Raw genomic sequence first — 15,387 nt, forward strand, 5'->3', positions numbered from 1 at the left:
AGGGCTTGCAACTATAACAGCTCTCTTCGGCTCATTATGGCTGATGTTATGCCAGGTGAGTCCTATTATACGTCGTAAAAACCCTATATTAATACCCCCAGGTCCCAGCATTGTCATGCGTCTTCACTCGTTTTGATCTTGCACACCCGGACTCTTTTCAAACCCGCTCTATCAATGGTTAATGATTATCAGGTTGGCAGTTCCACAGGATGCAAAGACGGCCTCCCATACTCAGAACCCGGCAATTCGCTGGGTCCCCAGCCCCCAGTGCGACGATTACTATACTTGTAGCCGTTCACTCCAGGAGTCTCGGCGCTTTCCAGGGGGGCTGGTAGGTTTGGAGACGGGCTGCGATTACATCGGTTGGATCTGCTTCTTCTCAGAAGATATATGGCTGCAAGGCCAAAAATACACAATACGGCAATTCCTCCGATAACACCCCCTATAATGGTCCCAATAGTGTTGGGGGATGAATCCGCCTTGACGCCGTCACCATCGCCTCCGCGTGAGCTGCCGCTTTTCGATGTTGCCGCAGCCAAATCTGTGTTTGCATTTGCCTGGGAAGACTGCGCCGTGGTTCGCGACGCGATTGTCCACGAGGATGGCTGTGCCGAACTTGCCGTCGATGTGTTTACAGACGTCGGTTTTGAAGATCCACCAGACGTCTTTGAAACATTGTTTGTGTTGGTGGGAGTAGCCTGGGCCGTTGGCGATGCCAGATAATGGATCGTCGTGGGAGTGCCACCACAAGCATAGTATGTGTACGTCTGATCAACGCCAAACGTCAGGGCTGCAAACGAGCAGAACTTCTGTGTTTCACTTGGGCAGGCACTGTCAGTAACACGCAGCATCCATCTCGGGTAGCAAAGAGGGCCGTCTTACCAGGTAAATGTCGTCAACTTGGAATTGTCACCGTTCCCGCATCCACCTGAGCAGGAGTGGCTGTCTACGCAAAACCCCTGCAAGCCACAGTCGGTGGCAGCAATCACTGTTGTTGGGCAGAACCCCCATAGGCCATTGACGGTATCGACGCGGCAGTTGAATCCGGACTCGGCGGTGCGAAATTTCTTGGGGTCGCCATCTTGGTAACCACACGTCGACATTTCAGTCTGGTGGACGAGTCGCTTCCCGAGGGCTGATGCGGCCCGATGTGACAGGGTAGCTGTAGGTCTGGGAAGCGAAAAGTGACGATTCCAGGCATCTCCCACGTTGAATTGAATGAAGGCAAGGGTAGCAGAGAGAAGTAGACGTACGTACGGAGCCATGGCTCGTTGTGTAGCGTTGCCAGCCTCAGCTCTGTTCTTCACCAAGGCGATACAGCTAGCTGGTATCGGTTCAAGTCCAAAAGAAGCAAGTATCGGAAGGAGAATAGAGCACGGCAAGAAAAGCAACAAAGGGCGGAGGAAAGTTGTGATAAATGCCAGCGTCCATGGTCGAGGTGGGCGCACGGGGCGACTTGTCGTCGGGCCTCGCAGATAGACATGATGCCTCTGGCAGGCGGCAACATGTAAAAGAATAGTCGGAATCGTGTGTTTGTTGGTTCTAGCACTTGAGATGTCAGGCCGGCGGCTATTCCCTCTCAACGTATGGCGCAGGTGGGATGGCGGCGTTTCAAATGGCCGGTGCGTGGCCAATGGCGAAACCAGTTGCAGATTGGTTTTATGTATTGACAGATCATCAACCAACAACAACAGCACCGACCATGGCCACTTTGGCCACCATGGCTCGGTGTGCATGGATGACCCCTTTATTTGTTGGCTTCGGGCCTCTTTCCTTCTCCTCCAGCTTTGCAATGCGGCTCTTGGTGTTTTGCTACGCCTCACCAGGCTGTAGACGACGTGCTCAACATGAAAAGGCGGCTTGTTCTGTTGGCGATTGCCTCGATATCCTTGTTTTTCGTTGCCACGACGCTGTACCTTGGGAGAGACCGATTTGCCTGGCCGTTGCTTCCAAATGACGGGAGACACAAAACTCCAGAGGAGCCAGTGTTGGGACAGGTTGCTAATGGTGCGTATGGCTTCACATGATTGAGCCCCGGCATTCCGCGCAAGCAACGTTAACCAGTGCCATTTTCCGTCTTGTCCAGGGACCGTGTTGCCGTCCGCAACGATCACACAGTATCTAGAGGCAATTTTGAACCCTTGGTCTTCCGAATTGCCAACCCTCGAATGCCCTGCCATCAACACAACCCGGTACGATGCGCTACGGGACGGCGACTTCCCAACCGCCACCACTAGATATTTCTTTGCCCTGAACCTGCGGCAAACCCTCCCTTTGTTGCCTCGTCTGATTGGCAGCATAGTCGAGGCAATTCGATTCCTTGGGCCCGAGCACTGCGCCTTGTCGATTGTCGAGGGACACTCCCCCGACGGCACTGCCGATGTGCTCGCGGCACTTGGGCCAGCGCTCAAGAGCATGGGCACCCCGTATTACTTTGCATCGTCCGAAATCGACCCAAGCAAAGGCGAGCGGATAGCCCGCCTCGCCGCGCTGCGGAATCTGGCTCTGGCGCCGCTCTTTGCTCTTGCCGGCAAAACGGCCGAGGACGCGACCGTCGTCTTTCTCAACGACGTGTCGGCGTGTCCCGAAGACATCCTCGAGCTGCTTCACCAGAAGCGAGCCACGGGCGCCGACATGACGTGCGCCATGGACTGGACATATGTCGGCCGCGACCCGACATTCTACGACGTATGGGTCGCGCGCAACATGCACGGCGACTCGTTTTTCAACATCCCGCCGGACGGAAGCTGGGACTCGGCGTGGAATCTCTTCTGGAACGCTGAAGAGACCCGCGCTCGCTTCTTTGACGGGCGCCCGTTCCAGGTCTTCTCCTGTTGGAACGGCGCGGTTGCGTTTACAGCCCAGCCCATCTTGCAAAAGACGGTGCGCTTCAGGGCCGCAGACGGGGCGGCGGGCGAATGCGAGCAGGGCGAGCCTCAGCTCTTTTGTAAGGATTTGTGGTTCAGGGGCTACCGCAAGATTGCTGTGGTGCCTTCCGTCAACTTGGAGTACTCGGTTGAGAAGGGGAGGATGATCAAAGCGGCCAAGGGCTTCACGGGCGATGCCGTGTCGAGGCAAGATGCTTCCGGGGACATGATTGACTGGCGGCCTGATCCCCCGGAGAAGGTGAAGTGCATGCCTTCTTGGGACAACCAGTTTTGGCAGTGGTGGAACGAGACTTTGAAGCGATAGGTCCAACCGGGGCAGATGATTCTATGTATAGGTTTGAAGTGTCAGTACTTGTTCGTTTTTTGTTTCTTGGGTTAGTTTGTACATGGAATCGCCAAGAGGTCTTGATGTAATGTGGCGCATGGATGATGGCGATTTGTTGAGACAATTGGCGGCGGATATCCTTTGGCTGTCTCTAGATTATTGGTCGTAAATGGATCATGGTACTCACTCCGGCGAGGGTTCATCAAGAAACCAATTGACACATTTTCGAATTGATGCCGGGCCAATGTCATCACACGGCACACTTCCTCCCGCCCTCTCCTGCATGCATGTCCGTCGGATGTTAAACACGTCTGGATAAACTCCAACACGCTACCGTGGTGGAAGCCGTGATTTTTGTCTCGCCCCCGATTGGCCCGGCAATATCAAGCGATGGCGTATTGGAGCCGACGGGACGGACGCAGCCCCCGAGGTGACATCGTGGATCAAAAACAACCTCCATTGTCCGGAACATTGCCCGATATTATATATCCCCGCGGCGGCTTAGTCGATGCGCCTCGAGCCGTAATTCATCTTGACCATTTCTACACCCATTGCCCCGCGCAACACAACGAGGGGATGGCAAGTCCATGGCCTTGTGACAACCTCCGTTCGTTCAGCTGCATTAGGATTCTGAGAGTCTGCTTCGTACGGAGGAGGATTCTATAAATTGGAGAGTTTTGATTTCCCCTCCATTGTGTAGCCCTTTGGTCTTACCCGACAGCCAGACAACACCTTACTCTGTGCATTGGCAGTGCTCGAGACGAGCGCACCAATAGTTGAATCTTGTGTGACGTACTCCGTACGCTTGATCCGTCGTACGAACTTGTACCTAGTTGGTTGGGAAGGTGACTTGTCCAACACATTTGCCTAGCTTTTTCCCGGCTGCTTGTCGTCCTCGAAGCGCCGCGCTATCCATCTTGGTCATTTTTGAAACATTTCCAACACCCAGAACACAACTGGCATTGCCAAACATCGAATACCCATCATTTTGCATCGTCCCAGGTATGGAGCAGCGTGCCATGAAGCCGAATTCCTGGTCCAAGAAGCTGTCGTGGCTGGGGTACGTCGCGGGCACCCTGGCGAGAAATGTGCCACACGAGCCATCGGTAGGTTTTGCTGTTCTTGCTTCTGGTTTCGCGCCTTGACTCTAACTTGGACTTGAAAGGGAAAACTTCCCACTCTTGGGTGGAACTCTTGGAACGCGTACCGTTGCGATATCAATGAGCAGCATTTCCTTGATGCTGCCCAGGCACTGGTCGACACTGGCTTGCGCGATGCCGGTTACAACTATGTAAACAGTCAGTGGACCTTGCGGCCCTGGTTTTGGTTACCGGCATCGACTGACTTGGCTTGTAGTTGATGACTGCTGGTCTGAACGGACTGGCCGTGTGAATGGCCATATTGCGGTCAACAAGACCCGTTTCCCAGATGGCATCGACGGGCTTGCCAACAAGATTCACGATATGAAGCTCAAGCTTGGAATTTACAGCAGTACACAGCTCCCATGCCTTCCGGTGGTCTCCTCCCTCTACAGCCCAAGGCCAAGTGACTGACGTGATACATAGCGGCTGGCACCCTGACGTGTGCCGGCTACCCGGCCAGCTTGGGATACGAAGATGTCGATGCCGCCGACTTTGCCAAATGGGGAGTTGATTGTAAGCTGAGCACACCCTCCAATCCATCATCTGACATGAACATGCTAACCGTCTCCAAGACCTGAAATAGTAAGTCCTCAAGTGCTCCCTCTCTCACAGTGACAGCACGCACTGCCGTACGCCATGGACTAAACCGCAACTCACACAGCGACAACTGCTACATCCCCAAGCAATGGCAAGACGAGTACATCTACTGCGAGGAAGACGGGGCCCAGATCGGCCCAAACGGCACCTGCAGCCGCAGCCAGAACCCCAGGCTCGCGCCGGACGGCTACGACTGGAGCAAGTCCAAGTCGGCGCAGCGCTTCAACCGCATGCGCGACGCGCTCGCCAGGCAGGACCGCGAGATCCTCTACAACCTCTGCATCTGGGGCACCGCCGACGTCACCTCCTGGGGCCGCGGCACGGCGACGAGCTGGCGCATGAGCGGCGACATCAGCCCCCGCTGGCGCTCCGTCACGCACATCCTCAACATGAACTCGTTCAAGATGGGCGCCGTCGGCTTCCACGCCCACAACGACGCCGACATGCTCGAGGTGGGCAACGGGGACCTGTCGCCCGCCGAGACGCGCTCGCACTTTGCCCTCTGGGCGGCCATGAAGTCGCCGCTGCTGATCGGGACGGACCTGCGCCGCCTGAGCCGCCGCAACCTCGACCTGCTCGCGAACAGGCGCCTGCTGGCGTTTCACCAGGACGCCGGGCACGGCGGGCCGGCGGCGCCGTATAAGTGGGGGGTTAATCCCGACTGGACGTACAACAGCACCCATCCGGCTGAGTATTGGGCCGGGCCGTCGACGGGGGGACACCTGGTGCTGATGCTGAACACGCTTGGGGTCACGGTGCGGAAGACGGCGGCGTGGGGGGAGATTCCGGGTTTGGGTGGTGGCAGGTATCGCGTGACGGAGGTGTGGTCTGGCGAGGACTTGGGCTGTTTGGACGAGTATGCGGTTGATGTGGCTTCTCATGACACGGCGGCTGTTTTGGTCGGTTCGAGGTGCTGAAGCCCAGTGTTGTATGTATGTAGTTGGGAGGATGGAGATGGGGTCTGTTTTGGGTAATACGGGTGGTGTCTTGTTTCATGGGCACTTGTGAATCAGTGTGTCTCATACATGACGTTCGAGAGGCAGATGTAGCTCCTCGATATAAGTATTAAACTGCGCTACCAAACTTGTATATGTGTGCGTATACGCCAGTATCAACACATTTGCGGTTATTGCTTTCCAGAACAGCTGCCTGAACCTGAAACATTTACGAATAAGTTATTACTTTAATTTTTTGATGAATCTTTCATCACATCATCGATGGAGGATTGAGTGGCGGCACCTCTGGCACGGTAGTATAGTGTGCCAGCTTGTCATCATGCTTCCTCCTTCCTACCACCATGACTGGATTTTAAAGTCTAATCGCAGTTACTGTCGTATTTGACGAAAGAAACTACTCTGAACAAAACGGCGAGTACTGCAGGACCACTCCAGAGACCCCAGCAGAGCAGGCATGTAGGCTGCGGACGTTGTGATGCCACCTCACGAGCCGCATGGCTTGTTCAAGGTTGTGTGCGGTTGCTAAAGCTTACAGCCACAAACCACCACGAGTGTGTATTAGCCCGGGGGCAGCCATCTGTCAGCTCCATCCAATCATGTTTGTTGTTATTTTAAGCAAGGATGCCCCAAAATTGGCAGGGTGCTCAGTTGTGACCGAGTTCCTTTTCTTGCGCTGCTGCATGAAATTCGCCTCGCTAACAATATTGCAACTTGAAAAGAGACTGAAACTGGGATATGTTGCATCGAATGCTGTCGAATACAATGCGTTTTACTATTCTGTGTTTAGTCTCGCAGGCCATGTCCCACGAAAGAGAGGCTTCTTTTTGGTGTATCATCGTGTTGAATGCCCTCACACCAGCCACCTTGCTAGATATGGCACACGCGGTTTGAGAACGACAACCCACGAGTGTAGTAGTAGTTACATGGGCTGCACATATATGGGTACATTTTCGAAAGGCAGTGCCTACCAGACACGTGACAAACCGAATACTATACTCTATTTTAAGCAGCGAGTCCATCCATCCCTGTTCCCCGGAACCTATCTTGGTACGCACCTTGATTAATAAACTTTAAAAGTCAAATCTAGACCGTCCGCTTTTCAAGGGATTTCCAGCCCAAAACGCCAACAAAGCTGAAGTCCCGTGGGACACAGCCTGACTGTAAGCCTGGCATTCTGCGGGGGCAGCCCATCGTGAAACATGGGACGGACCCAGGTATTTGGATATAAGACGCAAGGCCAGCACACAATATCATAGCCAAATACGTAATCTATACGACGTGAGCCTTATTCGGATAGTTCCAACTGCATGACGAGGCCTCCACAAGCATTCCTATAATGTTGGTGCTTGGCCAGTACAAGATTGGTGCGGCCTCGATCGTTGCCGCCGGTGCCTGTGCCCACGCTCGCGCCCACGCCCCAAGCCAAACCGCGAACGAGCTTGGTCCTCCCCCGACAACGCCTCCAGCGGCTTTGACACAGTTCTCGGGGCTTTTTGGACGCCAGGCGGCACCCAAGACTTGTGGATATGTCTCCGGTGTAGACCGTAGGTCATGATGAACAGATACGGCAGTTACCAGACTTTGTCCAGTTCTCAAGCTGACGACTTTTAAGCGCTGACTTGCGCCTCGGGACCCTATACATGTCTCTACAATACGAGACGCAGCGTCCAGGGTTGTTGTACCGATCGATATTGCACCCTTCCCACGGCATGCGTGCCGTACGATTCTCCCTCCCCAACAGACGCGGAGACGGTGTACTGGTAAGAAAGACGGCGTGCTTGCAGGGGGACAAGTCGCTGATTCTTGTGGAATAGCAGAAACTCGGCCAAGCCTTCCTGCTTGACCCTCTCCTTTGTCGACGACCCATGTTCCGGGTGCACGTGGTTCGCCTGCTCCACGACAGACGGAACAAGACCGGTCTACAATACTCGGCCACCCAGCACAACTACCACCTCAGCTTCTACAAGCACTACGTCGGCGCCGGCGCCAAGTACGGTGCTGCCGCCGGCGAATCCCACGCCCGTGGGCGCGATTATCGGAGGCGTAGTCGGAGGAGTCGGTGAGTTCCAGAGCGCACACGTGTCAAGGTCCTGACAGATGCCGGAAGAAGAAGATGATGATGCTGACTCTTGCCGACTGCTCAGCCGCTTTGGCTTTGGTAGGCGGCTCCATGTCATTCCTACTGCGTCGCTGGAGGCAAAAGCCGCCGATTCCGACCGCTCAGCCTCAACCGTCGCTGGCGTTTGCTCCGGGGGCAGAATTCGGCAGTGGCCCGGGCCATGGGTACCCGGGCAGCATTGCGAAACCAGAGGCCGCCGACATGACGGGCTCCAACTCCAATGCCGGTCTGTACGCATCTTCGCCTTCGTCGCCGGCGCCGGCGCCAGTTTACTCCCCTGGGTACATGGATCGGCAGATTGTGCCGCAGCCTCCGTTCCAGGCGCAGCAGGTCTGGTACCCGTTTCCCGCGCAAGAGGTGCCAACCACGAGGGCTGAGCGGCAGGTCCAGGAGTTGCCGGAGATATGAAAAGGTGTATATGTGATTTGGCTGGAAGTTGGCATGCATTGGTGGTGGCTGACGTTGAGTTGACGGCACGTTGGAACTTGGAACTTGGCAGTAACCGGAGCTGGCTGCCGCTTTCGCTTTACCTCTTGAATGTGATATATATGCAAGGCTATTTTGAAGTATTGAATTAATTAAAAACTTGATACTTTCCGGTAATTAATGAGTAAAAAGTGGCCTATTCCATTCAGGTGTAGCATCGGGAACGGGGTGAATTACCAGACATATATGTAGTCAAGTCAAGCCCGGTGTTATTGCCGAGAGCCGGCCGAAGGCCACAGCTCGCCGCAGGCGGCCCCCGGCAGGGCCCCCGGAGGGGATCAAATAGGCTTAACTCTCTCGGCTTTGCCTACCCCATGTCAACATTTCGCCGGCATCACGGTCTTATACAGAGTACTCGTAATATTAAATCCGAGGCACTGCATCGCTCCAATTCACGAGACAGAATTCTCAGGCAGTTCTGTTCCGGCCCGTGGCGCAATTAGCGTTATCAGATCAATCAGATAACCCGCCAGCCCCACATCTTCATTGTCGCCAAGCCTCAGCCCCGGTCTCGCAGCGGACAATTGGGGACCGTCGAGCAAAAAGCTCGGTGATTTCGGCCCCAAGCACGCCAACGCGGCCATGGCCACGCCTCGGACGGAGATCGGGGCGGATCCAGGCTCGGCCTTGCCATGGAGTCCCCCGGCTGCCCGTGGATCCGAGCTGAAAACGACCCCTGCGGCACTGGCCATGTATATGAAGAGAGCGACGGCCGGTGTCTTTATTTTCCCTCCAAACCTCGACTTCCTTGTCCCCCTCTGACTATACCTCTCTCTTCATCTCGGTTCCACGGACCGCCGGCCGCAATGCTCGCCAAGCTGGGGCTGTACGCCCGCGCCTTCGGCTACATCCTCGTCGTGCTCGGCCAAGAGCTCAGCTACCTCTTCAACAGGGCCGTGGTGCGCCGCCGCGCCCAGTTCTCCGGGAGCACGCCGGCCGACGGGCGCGACCGCACCATTGTCATTGTCGGCGCCTCCTTTGCCGGGCACCACGTCGCTCGCCTGGTGGCCGGCCAGCTGCCGCCCAGGAGCCGCTACCGGGTCGTCGTCGTCGAGCCCAATAGCCATTTCCAGTTCACGTGGGTGCTGCCGCGGTTCTGCGTCGTCAAGGGCCACGAGCACAAGGCCTTTATCCCGTACGGCAAATACGTCGAGTGCCTGCCCGGGGTGCTGGAGTGGGTTCAGGACCGCGCGGCGAGCGTCGACGGGACCCATGTGCGGCTGGAGAAGAGCGGCGAGTCCATCAGGTACGATTACCTTGTTGTCGCGACGGGGTCGGGGGTCAGGACCGGTCTGCCGTCCCGGGTGAATGCCGCCGAGAAGAGGGTCGGCGTCGCGCTGCTTCGCGGGATTCAGTCGGGCATCGAGGCGGCGCGGACGGTGGTGGTTGTGGGCGGCGGCGCGGCGGGCGTTGAGGTTGCCGCTGATGCCAAGGATTTGTACCCCGACAAGAGGATTGTTCTCGTTCACTCGAGGGCGGCGGTGATGCATCGCTTCGGCAAGAGGTTGCAGGACGAGGCGCTCGAGGGGCTGACGAGGCTGGGCGTCGAGGTTGTTCTTGAGGATAGGGTTGTGGACGAGGATTCCGAGGCCAAGAAGGTGACGTTGCGGTCGGGGAGAGAAATTCCATGCGACCTTTTTGTAAGCTTATTTCCCTGCTCGCGGGTACATGTCCGAAACGCGCATGTGTGCTTACCACGTTTGATACAACCAGCTCAACTGCACGGGACAGTCGCCGTGCTCAGAACTCCTCAGCTCCTTGTCGCCACAATCGATTTCCACAAACGGATACGTCAAGGTCAAGCCGACGCTCCAGATAGCTGATGACGAGTGTCCCAATGTCTATGCTTGTGGAGAAGTTGCCGATACCGAGACGCCGTGTCCCAATGCCCGCTCTGCGATGCGTCAAGCAGCCACCGTGGCCAAGAATATTTTGAGCGTTGTTGATGGGAAGCAGCCCAAACACGTGTACAGGCATCATTGGGTTGACACGTTTATTAAGCTTACTCTTGGCCTGGTGAGCAGAAACCAACGAACCGTGACTTTATAGCGAAGCTGACTTGTGTTTAGGACCGTTCCGCAACATTTATTGGCGACGGACATTCCGACTTGATGTTCAAGTCTCGGGATAAAGATGTCACGTTGATGGTCAAATCCACCTGGGCAAGAATGGGGCTGAAGCCGTTCGAGGATGAGTACGACGAGGACGATTCAGGCGCAAAGGTCAAGGCATGAGAGTTGAATGACAAGGTTGCAAGCTTTTTAACATCGTTGTTGGTAACGATATATACACCGCTCGTGCTTAAACAAATCTAGAGACCCAGACGTCCATGGTTCTAACCTTTTCACCATTCAGTAGCCCAACCGCGCCAACGACGGCCTCCCTTGCCGACAGAAGCGTAGTTTTCAGCGTCACATCCGTAATGTACTTGTCAATCTCCTCCAGGAACCACTTGCTCTTCACCGTCCCGGCTTCCCACGACCCATCCAGGAGCGCCACGCCCGGAACGTGAACCTCTTCCTTGTCCAGAGCCCAGCCGCCCCTAGCAGCCGCGTCCTTGATGCTCAGCGGGCCCAACAGGCAGCGGATGTTGGCCTCGCTCGCCTTGTTGTGCGCCTCGAGCGCCGCGCGCGCAACGGCAGCCATGACATGAGGCACGGCAGCCCTCTCCCTGGCCGTGAGCGCATACTCTGCCACCAGGAGCCCGGCAGCACGGCCCCTCAGCGCGGCAAGCATCTCGCCCAGCGTGTCCGGCCCGTCAAAGTACCAGATGCAGTGGGCCAGCACGACGAAATCCCACTTCGTGCCGGGGTTCTCGGCGAGGAACTGGACCGGCTCCGCGTGGTACCAGGTGATTCGGTCCCCTACAGGGCCGGCAGACAGGTGGGCCTGTGCCTGGGCGAGCGTGACGGGCGCGCCGTAGTCGGGAGGCCCGGGATCGACGGCATCAACGTGGCCCTCGGGGCCGACGGCCTCGGCGAGCACCGCCGTGCAGGTGCCCTGTCCGCAGCCGATTTCGAGAACCCTGCTGCCCTGCTGTATTTGCCACGAATTCACCAGCCCGATGCGGTGTTCTGCCTGGCCGATTTCGACTGCCAAGTGGTTGGGGTCGTCGAGGATGGCGTACGAGGCGATCTTGCCAGCGGCTTCGGCGGCGAGGGGTGTAAACGACGGCATGGTGTGTTGGCTGCTATTCTACGGCCCTCCTGGCGTTGGCGAGGACTCCGCGCTCATGTAGCTATACGGTTGCCTTGTATGTGTCCAACGTCTTGCCCGCGTGTGGATGAGTGGTGACTCATGGATGGTGGAGTTGAACTTTCCGCAGTTGGCGTAGACAAGTTTTCAAATGTTCAGTTGCTCAAGGTCGACGCTTGGCCTGCAAACCAGAGAAAATACACTAGTTGGCCAATAAAGCAGGCTCTGGCTATTCTGTTGTTGCGTCAGACTGTGACTGGAATGAATATTATTGAAATAGGTTACTTATAATAGGTATAAATTATATTAATTAGTACTACTTTAAGTATAGTATAGGTTAACCCGCTCGTCTTTTGGCGGATCGTAACCGACGAGTCAGGCAGAAGAGTAAAAATAGACTAGCGCGATTATGACCGCAAAATTCCCAAATAGAAAAGCTAGGCGGACCCGAAGCTGCGCGCAGATAAACCTAGCGAGGGGTATAAAATTGAGGAGAGGCAAGAAGCTTATCGGCAACCTCCGGAAACGGCACCATCAGAGAGCGGCAGATAGCTGCCGGAAACGTGCCTCGCTGAACATGCTGCTGGTATAACGACAAGGTACGTGTAGTAATAGTACGGCTGCGCGCAATGCGGTACTTTTTGACGATGTATAGTTCTAGGACTTTGTTATTAATACCTCGAGGAAAAGTTAGTCTTTATACCTTAGTAATAAATCTTTCCTATTAATAACTAGCTAGAGGTAGTAAGAAGAAGTCTACTTAAATATTAATTAAAAGTATAGATACGGTCTTGTAAATATAATTAGCTGTGCTCTCCGCGTAAACAAGAATTAATATATAGACTGCAATATTGTATAGCTCTAATAACTTAACTTGTCGCCTCTAATAGTATTAATAGAGGGTCAAAACGAAGTAAATTCTATTTATCTATCTATTCGTAGTGGTAACAAGGAAACACGAATGCGGGATTGTGCTGCTGGCCGCAGGTAGCGACACCTTGCCGCACAGATAGCCCGAGAAGCGCAATTCCAGAAGTGCTTAATATTACTCCGTAAATGCTAAAATACTATGCTTGGTATTAAGCGAGTAACGTCTTAGCCGGAGGAAAAGACAGGGGAGGGGATAAGATATGTAAAAAAAGTAAATTTTTTATAAAAAGTAAATTTTATAAAGGAAGTAAATTTTATAAGGAAAGTAAATTTAATAAAGGAAATAAATTTTATAAAGGAAGTAAATTTTATAAGGAAAGTAAATTTAATAAAGGAAATAAATTTTATAAAGGAAGTAAATTTTATAAGGAAAGTAAATTTAATAAAGGAAATAAATTTTATAAAGGAAGTAAATTTTATAAAAAGTATAAATTATCTTATTATACTTAGAGTTTATTAAGTAAAATATATAGAAACATATTACAAGTATATATTATATTATAATTAATAGCTTTTATTTTTTGTCCTAGAGAGAAGCAAGATATATTTTTAATTACAAGCTCTAGAATAAGACGGCGTCCAACAAGCGTACACCTATTTTCTTTCTTTACATCTCCATTACTAGTACTCTTGTTAAACTATCAGCACATCACCATGTCAACCCTTAAAAGCATTTTATTCTTCCTCGGCTGCATCAAGCTAGCTCTTGGGTCTCCCATCTGCGACGCCGAGAACGGCCCCGAGCCGACGAGAATCCAAATTCAAAAGACGCTGACGCAAGATATCGCATCTAGCGGTACGTCAATGTGCATGTCTATACATCAAGAGACGGGGTTTCCTGACTTAGCCTAGACATTTATACGCCAACACGGATCGAGCCACACATGGTGGATAATTGCAACAGATTTTATTATGTAACAGCGGGAGAATACTGCTCAATAATTGCCTATCGTATCATGAGAACCACCAATTATGGCATCACGACGCAGCAGATAATCGACTGGAACGGCCTCGACAAAGAGTGCACGAACCTGCGACTGTATTATTACACATGCGTGGGTGTTTCAGCTAGGAGCCCTGCCAATGTTGACGGCAGCATCGAATCGCCATCGGCGGCTGAGTCCAGGTCGGATAGGCGTATGTTATCATGTATTGGTATTGGTATTTGCGTGCAAATGCTAACTTGGCCAGGCCGTCTTGGTGGTGAATGTATCGAGTGGGCTTTTACGAAATATGGTCACAGCACCTGTGAGCGTATTGCTATAGATTTCGACATCTCGGTAGCCCAGTTACAGGAATGGAATCCCGAAACCAATTGCAATTCACCAATATACGATGGCTGGGTCTGCACGCGCAAGTAAAACAAACACACTGCCATTTACTGCGGCGAGAGAAATGAAAACTTCTACCACTAGCTCATTGGTTTCCACTGTTGAGAAGGGCGTCTCTCTGCAGGGCAGGGGATTAGATTCTTAGCTGGATAAATTTTATTGAGTCAGATCTCTTTTGTTGTGTTATTTGATAGTTGCCGTTTATTAATAGCCGCCTTGCGTGATACGCAGTATGGCAATTGCGATTCGGTACAGCCAAAGCTCTTTTTCTATTGTATCGGCTAGAGATGGCAAATGCTGCCCCAAGATACAAGTTGCTCCGTCCAAGCAAGCATAGTATAAGAGTATTCTCCCGGGCAATAGTATTCTGACGTATTTATTTCCTATATAATACATAATTCCACTCCACATGTAGGAAATTAAAAAGTTGTTACACGGAAATGGCCCAATGTCAAAGGTTACACAAGGGCTACGGTCACGGGATTAGGGTAGAAGGCCCTCACCGACTTCTTGTATTTAAAGACGTCTTTGGCGACCGAGGCCTTGAGGCAAACCAAGGACCTTGAATACCAAAGACTGTTATTAGATGAATTGAGTAAATTGCTCCAAGCCTCTAGCCCTTGTCACAGACTGGAGAGAACAAAGCTGCTTTCTGCTGCTAAGCTCACTGGTTTCCAAACCGCTCTTATTAGCATGAAGAAGTCGTCGGTGAGGCTACAACAAGAAACGATACTCCGGCGCAGGCAACTATAGTTTGTAGTAGCACATGCCCCAAACTAAATTGAATAGCTGTCAGCTTTAAGTTCCTGAGTAAGCTGCCCCTGTACCCCAAGGAAATACCAAGTACCTTGTATATCCGTTTTTAGTGTAGTAAAGCCGCATTTCTAGGATAGTCACGTCAGCCCAGAAAATCTCGCGAAATCGTTGAGATTCGTCCAAGGTTTAACAGCTTGCAACCATCTTAATGCGCTTAAAATTAGATGGAGGCAAGGTCGGACTTGCAGAGAAGGGTGGACCTAGGGGCGACGGAGGGTATGCATTTAATTAAACACGTCAATGGCCGACACGAAACCAAGTATATATACTCTGCATTGTTTTCTCATCCGAAACGGCCAGCATTGAACGCACTAGTCGGCGTGCATGAACAAGCCTGCCAAAATAATGCAACTTGCAGCGGTATAGGGAAGGGAAGGATGTGTCAACTAATTCGCGCCCATGTCGACCTGATAACCCGGCGGAATTGGTAGAGGGGCCTCGCACTTTGGTATGGGGGCCTGACTCTTGCGCGGGCCTGGGGACGCTGGGACAGAATTCCGTTTCATTTTGTTTTATGTTTCAAAAGGCGCTCCCCTGTTAGTCATATAAGTCAAGTACTTCGAGTCATGCGGAATAGTAGCGAGCCTGAAGCATGAACAGAC

The 15,387-nt window shown here is 53.0% G+C and overlaps 7 protein-coding genes across 7 annotated transcripts; 5 read left to right on the forward strand and 2 right to left on the reverse strand.

Annotated features, from left to right (window-relative positions):
- Positions 1–188: 188 nt before the first annotated feature.
- Positions 189–1,265, reverse strand: MAA_04871 (uncharacterized protein; the record flags this gene model as incomplete). Its single annotated transcript, XM_007822967.1, has 2 exons — positions 189–831; positions 883–1,265. The coding sequence occupies 2 exons, from the start codon at positions 1,263–1,265 to the stop codon at positions 189–191; spliced, it is 1,026 nt and encodes a 341-aa protein (XP_007821158.1).
- Positions 1,266–1,847: 582 nt separating this feature from the next.
- On the forward strand, positions 1,848–3,192 carry MAA_04870 (glycosyltransferase family 69 protein; the record flags this gene model as incomplete). Its single annotated transcript, XM_007822966.2, has 2 exons — positions 1,848–2,007; positions 2,087–3,192. The coding sequence occupies 2 exons, from the start codon at positions 1,848–1,850 to the stop codon at positions 3,190–3,192; spliced, it is 1,266 nt and encodes a 421-aa protein (XP_007821157.2).
- A 1,040-nt stretch (positions 3,193–4,232) lies between these two features.
- MAA_04869 (Glycoside hydrolase, clan GH-D) lies at positions 4,233–5,869 on the forward strand (the record flags this gene model as incomplete). Its single annotated transcript, XM_007822965.1, has 5 exons — positions 4,233–4,319; positions 4,379–4,511; positions 4,570–4,704; positions 4,779–4,868; positions 4,974–5,869. The coding sequence occupies 5 exons, from the start codon at positions 4,233–4,235 to the stop codon at positions 5,867–5,869; spliced, it is 1,341 nt and encodes a 446-aa protein (XP_007821156.1).
- Positions 5,870–7,244: 1,375 nt separating this feature from the next.
- Positions 7,245–8,435, forward strand: MAA_04868 (uncharacterized protein; the record flags this gene model as incomplete). Its single annotated transcript, XM_007822964.1, has 4 exons — positions 7,245–7,452; positions 7,580–7,668; positions 7,726–7,967; positions 8,006–8,435. The coding sequence occupies 4 exons, from the start codon at positions 7,245–7,247 to the stop codon at positions 8,433–8,435; spliced, it is 969 nt and encodes a 322-aa protein (XP_007821155.1).
- Positions 8,436–9,145: 710 nt separating this feature from the next.
- MAA_04867 (Pyridine nucleotide-disulfide oxidoreductase, NAD-binding domain protein) lies at positions 9,146–10,747 on the forward strand (the record flags this gene model as incomplete). Its single annotated transcript, XM_007822963.2, has 3 exons — positions 9,146–10,153; positions 10,245–10,529; positions 10,583–10,747. The coding sequence occupies 3 exons, from the start codon at positions 9,146–9,148 to the stop codon at positions 10,745–10,747; spliced, it is 1,458 nt and encodes a 485-aa protein (XP_007821154.2).
- A 67-nt stretch (positions 10,748–10,814) lies between these two features.
- MAA_04866 (SAM-dependent methyltransferase) lies at positions 10,815–11,690 on the reverse strand (the record flags this gene model as incomplete). The annotated part of the gene is made up of 1 exon (XM_007822962.1): positions 10,815–11,690. The coding sequence occupies one exon, from the start codon at positions 11,688–11,690 to the stop codon at positions 10,815–10,817; it is 876 nt and encodes a 291-aa protein (XP_007821153.1).
- Positions 11,691–13,292: 1,602 nt separating this feature from the next.
- Positions 13,293–13,999, forward strand: MAA_04865 (Peptidoglycan-binding lysin domain protein; the record flags this gene model as incomplete). Its single annotated transcript, XM_007822961.1, has 3 exons — positions 13,293–13,434; positions 13,560–13,775; positions 13,830–13,999. 3 exons carry the CDS (start codon positions 13,293–13,295, stop codon positions 13,997–13,999), a joined length of 528 nt encoding a protein of 175 aa, XP_007821152.1.
- Between the last annotated feature and the right edge of the window lie 1,388 nt (positions 14,000–15,387).

The sequence above is a fragment of the Metarhizium robertsii genome (assembly GCF_000187425.2).
Source record: "Metarhizium robertsii ARSEF 23 chromosome Unknown MAA_Scf_1, whole genome shotgun sequence".
NCBI classification, from domain to species: Eukaryota; Fungi; Ascomycota; class Sordariomycetes; order Hypocreales; family Clavicipitaceae; genus Metarhizium; species Metarhizium robertsii.